Source organism: Apteryx mantelli, chromosome 28 (assembly GCF_036417845.1).
Source record: "Apteryx mantelli isolate bAptMan1 chromosome 28, bAptMan1.hap1, whole genome shotgun sequence".
Taxonomy (NCBI): domain Eukaryota; kingdom Metazoa; phylum Chordata; class Aves; order Apterygiformes; family Apterygidae; genus Apteryx; species Apteryx mantelli.
Genome location: NC_090005.1, coordinates 440,584 through 447,083, shown reverse-complemented (window position 1 = coordinate 447,083; position 6,500 = coordinate 440,584). Strand labels below are relative to the sequence as shown.

Below are 6,500 nucleotides of genomic sequence, written 5' to 3'. Positions count from 1 at the left end.
GGCGGCGGCGGGGCTGGGCCGCGGCCGGGGTCACCCTGAGGCGGGTCCCACGCGGGAGGGTCCCCCCGGTGGCCGGGGGAGCCCCGCGCGGGGGGGGTCCCGCCCGCGGGAGGGTCCCAGGTGCCACCCGTGCTCCTGCCGGTCCCGGCCGGCGGGCCCCGAGGCAACGGCGTGGTGGCCGGCTGCCCTCGGGCCCGGTTCGCCCCGTCCGTGCCCGCCGCTCCCCGCAGGGCCCCGCTGCGTCCGGGGCTCCTCCCCGACGAGGCCTGGAGCCCTCGGAGGCGCCCGGGCCGTGCCGAAGCCCCGGCACAGGAGTCCCGCCAGGAGCAGGGGCCGGAGGGGCCTGTGCGCGGGAGCCCCGGGGGGGCCCGGCACCCTGCCCGGCCCCGGCGCCCGTCTGCTTCGGCGGCAGAGCACGCGCCGCTTGGCGCCAGCGCGTCCCGCTGCCCCGGGGAACGAGAAGTGTTTGTGCTGCCCTATCTGCAGCGCCGATCTCTGCGTTCTGTCTGATCCCGCTGGCTTCAAGGATGCGTTTTTCCTGTTGCACCCACCATGCGCCGCAAAGGGCAAGCGCGGATCGCTGCGGGCCGTGCGTCACGGGCCCGTCCCCACCCCGGGCCGGTTTCCCAGGATCCTGGCCGTGGCACCCGCGCGCCGAGCACAGCCCCGGCATTTCTGGGGCGCCGCACGGCTGGGCCTCGGACAGGCAGCGTGGGCCGGCAGGGAGCTGCCCGCTGCACTGGGCTGCTGCCCGGCCACGCGGCCCCGGGCTTCCTCCAGCCCCGCTAGTGGCGCCGGGCAGGAAGCGGCTGTTTGTGTGTGGCCCCCGGCCGGGAGGCTGCTTATGTGCCGGCTGGGGCGCGGAGAGGAACGCGGGGCGATGCTCTGCCCTCGCCCCGCTGCCCCCTCGGACACGCTCCGGTGCCCGCTCTGGCAGGGGGAGCCGGCGCCGACGGGACAACCCCCCCCGGGCCGTGTTGCTCCCCCGAGCTGGCGACTCGCCCGCCACCTGGCCTCTTCCTTCCCCTCTGGCCACGCCGCCTGGCTGTGCTGAGACGGACGGTGCTGCCCGGGACTGCGGCTTTGCCCCCTTTTCTGTGCACATCCCCCGGGTTTTCCTTGGCCTGGAGGGAGCCCCGGCTGCCCCGGCGATCCTGCCTCCTCCTCCCGCCCTTGGAGCGCCTCCCCCCGCTGCTGGCAGTGAGGGCAGCCCACGGTGCCGATGCCGGTGCCGGTGCCGGTGCCGGCGCCAGGCCAGCCTGGCCGGGCGTGCAGCTGTGCTCGGCACTCGCGGGAAGCCACGGCGGGGCCCCGGGGGCCGCAGCTTCCCGGCAGGCGGGGAGGGAGCGTGAGCTCACCCCTCCCGGGCGTGCCGCTCTCGGCAAGACCGGCATCCGCCCTCGCCCGGTGGGGGAGCCAGGCCCCGCGGCAGCCCCCGCTTGCCTGCGCGGGGGCGTCCCGGGGGCCAGCCGGGACCGGCGCTCGGGGGGCCAAAGCCAGTGCCGCTGCCATGGCCCTGCAGTGGAAGCGTCCCCGGGAAGGGCTGATGCCGGTCCCGACAGCAAGGCTCGCTCCACCGCTGCCCGCAGCCCCTGGATCTCGTTCGACCCCTTATCTGATGCCTTTGCCAGCGTCGCCTGCTGAGTCAGGCCAAACCAGGCGCGGGGAGCAGCTCTGCTCCCTCCCTGACCTTCCCAGTCATTGGCTCCAGAGCGGGTGGAACGGGCTGGGACAGGCCCCCGGGATATGGATATATCCCAAGGGGCCGCCGCTGCCCCGACCCAGCCTGCGGCAGTCCCGGTGGCGGGAGGATGCTCCTCCGGGCACGGGCGCAGCTCCTCTGCTGCCTCCTGCTCCCTCTGCTCCGGCGGGGTAAGGCCAGCCGTGCCTCCAGGAGCTGCTGCGGGGCCGGGGGCTGTTCGGGGCCGGGGCAGCGCAGGGCTCTGCACTCTGGAGCTGCCCCGGCCCCACTCACCTCCGCTGTGCCCAGCTCAGCCCGGACGCGGGGCATCCCGGGGTGCCATAGCGCCGCGGCACCACCCTGGCCGGCACCCCAGAGCCAGCTGGGCACCGGGACTGTGCCCGCTGTGCAGCCTGTGTGCCCCGTGTCTCCTCGCTGCAGGGCGCGGGGACCCGGCGCACGGAGACCTGGCGGACGGAGGTGAGGCTGCGCCAGCACCCGCGCGGGGCTGCGCCGGGCTCCTGCAGCATCGCTGCTCCCCAGGGCTGCAGGCGGGGGGGGGCAGCCCCAGCCTGGCGCGGTGCCACAGGTCCCGCAGTGCCGATGGCTCCGTCTGTCCTTCCAGGTCACTACCTCTACCTGGATGAGGACGGTGAGTAGAGGCTCCCGGGCCCCCGCGCACTGCAGCGGGCCCCGAGCAAGCCCACGGCACCCGGACCCGGCACGGTGCTGCCGGGACTCACACGTGGCCGCCCCGCAGGACCGCTGGAGGTGCTGGCCGGGCCGGCCCGCTGCCAGGACACCTACCGGGACTGGATCTCCCTGTACTGCTGGGCCCCCTTCCACGCCGCTGTCACGGCCACCCCCGAGGGCAGCCGGTGCCGCTGGGACCACATTGGCAGGTCAGTGCAGCCCCGGTGCCACCGCAGTGTGCACGGCCTAAGCTCTCCAGCTGGAGTGTGCACGGCCCTGGGCTCTCCATCCAGAGTGTGCACATCCCGAGCTCTCCAGCTGGAGCAGCACGGGGTGCCCAGTTTGCACGCTGCTGGTGCATGGCGGTGGCTGCACGCCGGCACGCGGGCAGGGCTGGGCGCTAGCCGTGCCGAGCGCACACTCAAGGCCAGACATTTGCGGAGCCGCAAGCCCGCCCGACTCGCCAGCGTCCTCTCCCCTCTCTCCGCAGCATCTACAGCGAGCTCTCCAACTGCACGGAGGTGCTGGCAGAGGTGCTGGCCTGCCCCTGGCCCAGCTCCGCGCTGGACGCTTTCTTCCTGCAGATCCACGCCGAGTATTTCAGCGGCTGCGCCGGGGCCGGGGAGGCCACGCCGGGCAGGCTGCCCCCGGGGCTGGCTGCGGCGCTGGCCGCTGGGCTCGGCTGCCTGGTCCCCCTCGCGGTCGCCCTCACACTCAGCAGAGCCGGCAAAGCGGTGCCCAAGCCGCCGGGCAGCAGCCCCGTGCCGCTCCGTGCCGAGCGGAGCGCAAGCCGCCTCCGCGCTGGTGCCGGGAACAGCCCGGCGGGGGCCGGAGGGGGCAGCGGGTGAGGTGGGGCCGGGGCAGCGCCGGGGCAGCGGGTTCGGGCGCTGCCCCGTCCCCCCGGGAGGCGGCGCTGGCGGCGCGCGGGCGACTGCCCGGCCACTCGGCCCCGGGGCTGCGCTGACATCACTGGGTGTCTCCCTGGCAAAGGCTCCCGCCGCCGAGCCGGAGGCCGGCTCCAGCCGCTCCGACAACAAAGAGCGGGATCCAGGGGCTCCGGCCCCGCGCCCACCCGCGCGGAGCCGCGCCGCGCCACGCCGGCCCTTATGCGTTCCAGATGCGGCCGCGCTGCGGCGAGAGGTCTGGCCGGGTCCTGGAGCAGGCGGCGGTTGCGCAGCCCGGAGCCGCTTGGCCGGCGCTGCTGGGACGGCTGCCGGGAGCGCAGGGCGCAGCGATGCAGTCTCCCCGGAGCAGGGAGGTTCCTCCACACCGCGATTCACTGCGCTGCCGCTTGCGCTCCGTGAGTCCCACAGGCGGCCTTTTAAAGGGGAAGCTCTGCGCCCTGCACGCTGCCCCAGGCTGGAAGTGAAATGAGCGTGCCAGGTCTCAGCCCGGTCCTTGGGAGAGCATCGCAGCCCCCGGGGCTGCTGCTGCGGGTGTTCCCAGCCCACGGCACCAGCAGCCCATGGCAGCAGGAGCCTGCGGGAGCAGGGCCTGGCGCAGGGCCGGGGCGGAGGGGTGCGGGGGCGGCCGCAGGGGCCGGGCGCACGTGGCTGCACGGTGGCAGTTCCTCCGCTCTCCCCACCTGCGCCGGCCTCGTGCTGCGCCGCTGCCGCTGGCCCGTCCTCCGCAGGTGCCCGGCGGAGCCGCGGTGCCCAGGGCCGCCGATCCCCCGCGTCCGCCCCCGCGCGTCCCGCGGCGGTGCCTGTCCGGGGACATTACGCTTCCCCGGTCCACTCCCCCCGGCTGCCGGGCTGCCTGCCCTCCACGCAGGAGACGAGGGATTTCACAACCCAGCCCAGGCAGGATTAAAGAGAAATACACAAGTAAACAAACAGCAGCCGTGGAGCCGGCTGCGCTGCGCGGGAGCAGAGGCTCTGCCCGCACCGGGCGGTGATGCCCGCCGGGGGCCGGCCCCGTGCCGGGCCGTGCTGGGCTGCCGGGGTCCCGCCGCCAGAGCCGCTTTGAAGCAGCACTGAGCAATCTCGTTTTTCACACGTCTCCTGTAGTCCAACTGCCCCTGTCAGAGGAAAGGAGTTGCTTCCTGTTGTTCCCATTGAAATACTTGTCCCGGTCGTTAGCCGGCAGCCTTCTGCGGGATGGCACCGCGCGCGCCGACAGGCTCCAGCCGGCTCTCCGGCGGGCTGCTGCTGCTGCTGTGGGGTAAGTGAGGGGTGTGGGGTAAGTGCGGCCCCGCACGGGGGCAGAGCGGGGGTGGCGGGAGGCCCCGGGGTGCTGCAGGGTCCCGGCCGCCTTCGCCCCGCGGCCAGCGCAAAGCGCCTTCGGGAGCGGCGGGGGCCCCGCTGCGCCCTGGGCTGTGGCCACCCTGCCCGGCGCAGGGGCACACGGCCGGGCCGCCGGGGACGCCAGTGCCGTGGGGCCACCCGAGGGGCCATGGGCCACCGCGCCGTCCCGGGAGCCACTGTGCAAATCCGTCCCATGCCATGGTCCCGGCCCCGGCCCCGGCGGAGGGCGGCTGGGGCAGCTTCCCCAGGGCGGCTTCCCCAGGGCGGGCGCGGGCGCAGGGGCTCTGCTTCCCGGCAGTGCCGCGCTGCGGTCGGCGCTTCCTTTTCCTGCCGCGGCTCCGGCCCGGCGTCCCCGCATTTCCCTCGCGAGGTGCCGCCGGCGCCGGGGCGGGCGCTGCACGGCCTCCCGTCCCTGTCCCATACCTGCCTGATGGCGCTCGCACCCCGCGCAGCGGTCCTGGGGCGCGGGCTGTGCCCCGCGGGCGCCGAGGCGGAGGGCTTCGGCCAGGACGCCAGGACGAGCCCGCCCGCGGCCACCTTCAACTGGACGGCGCAGCTCGTGGGTGAGTGGCGGGACAGGACAGGACAGGACGGGGTGGCGGGGCGGGACGGGATGGGGTGGCGTGACAGGACAGGATGGGACGGGACAGGATGGGGTGGTGGGACAGGATGGGACGGGACGGGACGGGACAGGACGGGACAGGATGGGGTGGTGGGACAGGACGGGACGGGACGGGGTGGCGGGGCAGGACGGGACGGGACGGGGTGGCGGGACGGGACAGGAGGGGGTGGCGGGACGGGACGGGACGGGGCAGGGCGGCCCCGCTCAGCACCTCTCCGCCGCGCAGAGGAGATGTACGTCAACATCACGCAGAAGTGCTGGGAGTTCTTCGTGGAGCTCATGGGGAACGTGAGCGCGCCGCAGCTCTGCGAGTGGAAGGTCATCAGCAGGTAGGGGGCCGGGAGAGCCGCCCCAGGCGCTCTTTGGCGGAGGATCCCCCGCGGCCCCTCAGCGCACCAGGACCAGGAGAGCAGAGCCGCTCCTGGGACCGGGGAAAGCCACTGTCTGGTGCGGCCGGCTGGGCTGGTGCTTCTCATTCCCCAAATTGCTGCAAGGAAATCTTGCTCCCGAGGGGTGGGGAACACGCAGAGGCTGTTTGTCGGCAGGGGCGGCTGCGGCGCGCTCCAGGCCCCCGCAGCCGCCCCTCTCCCCGCAGGCCGTACAGCTGGCTGCAGTTCTGCCTGGAGAACTGGGCTGACCGCCTGCACTACAACTACCCCAACGCGCTGGCGGAGCAGTACATCTTCCAGAGCCACCACCACTACTTCCACAACTGCACGCTGCAGCACCAGGTCTTCGACCCGCCCGAGGACGTGCTGCTGGCCATGATCATTGCCCCCATCTGCCTCATCCCCTTCCTCGTCACCCTGGTCATCTGGCGCAGCAAGGACGGCAAGGCGCAGCCCTGAGCACTGCCGGTCCAGCCCGACCGAGCCCCCGGCCCCCGGCAGCCCCTGGGCTTCAGCGCCGGACGGAGACGGGCTCCGCGGCTCCACAGCCCTGGCGGCTCCACGGGCTCGGCCCCGGCCTCCCGCCGCCGCCGCTGCCGCGGGGTTCGGGGGTGTTGGGCGGGCTCCCCCCTCGCCGCAGCACGCGCCTCCCGGCCTGGCGCCGCGACACCAGCTTCGCCGCCCTCCCGCAGCGCCCTGCAGCCCCCCCGGCCCCCGTCGAGCAGCTGGAGATTAAAGAGCTTCTTCCCCCAGCTTCGAGCTTCGTCTTCCACCGCCTGATTTTTCTTTTTTTTCTCCACTCCCGGAGCACAAAAGCGGCGCCGCACACAGCCCGGCCTCCCCGCAGCCCCGCGCCCCGCTGCCGCCCC

General features: G+C 74.3%; 1 protein-coding gene across 6 annotated transcripts; it reads left to right on the top strand.

The window, feature by feature from the left end:
• The first annotated feature begins 1,555 nt into the window (after nt 1-1,555).
• On the top strand, nt 1,556-6,390 carry RAMP2 (receptor activity modifying protein 2). 6 transcript variants are annotated; one of them, XM_067311859.1, is made up of 8 exons: nt 1,605-2,161; nt 2,307-2,333; nt 2,442-2,583; nt 2,865-3,218; nt 4,384-4,537; nt 5,073-5,183; nt 5,469-5,571; nt 5,838-5,919. In XM_067311859.1, exons 1-7 carry the CDS (start codon nt 1,747-1,749, stop codon nt 5,532-5,534), a joined length of 1,269 nt encoding a protein of 422 aa, XP_067167960.1. In that variant the 5' UTR covers nt 1,605-1,746; the 3' UTR covers nt 5,535-5,571; nt 5,838-5,919. The 6 variants fall into 6 exon arrangements, 5 of the variants coding, with proteins under 5 accessions (XP_067167963.1, XP_067167961.1, XP_067167960.1 ...); XM_067311861.1 differs by having other exon boundaries at nt 2,128-2,333; XR_010886482.1 differs by lacking the exons at nt 5,073-5,183; nt 5,469-5,571; nt 5,838-5,919 and adding an exon at nt 3,492-4,200 and having other exon boundaries at nt 1,556-2,161; nt 2,865-2,907; nt 4,384-4,468.
• Nucleotides 6,391-6,500: the final 110 nt, after the last annotated feature.

Excerpts from the sequence above, each read along its gene's own strand:
- RAMP2 (XM_067311859.1), top strand. The coding sequence starts at position 1,747 with ATGGATATATCCCAAGGGGCCGCCGCTGCCCCGACCCAGCCTGCGGCA. Across the intron at positions 2,334-2,441 it reads CCTCTACCTGGATGAGGACG|GACCGCTGGAGGTGCTGGCC; the intron begins GTGAGTAGAGGC and ends GCCGCCCCGCAG. Across the intron at positions 2,584-2,864 it reads CGCTGGGACCACATTGGCAG|CATCTACAGCGAGCTCTCCA; the intron begins GTCAGTGCAGCC and ends CTCTCTCCGCAG.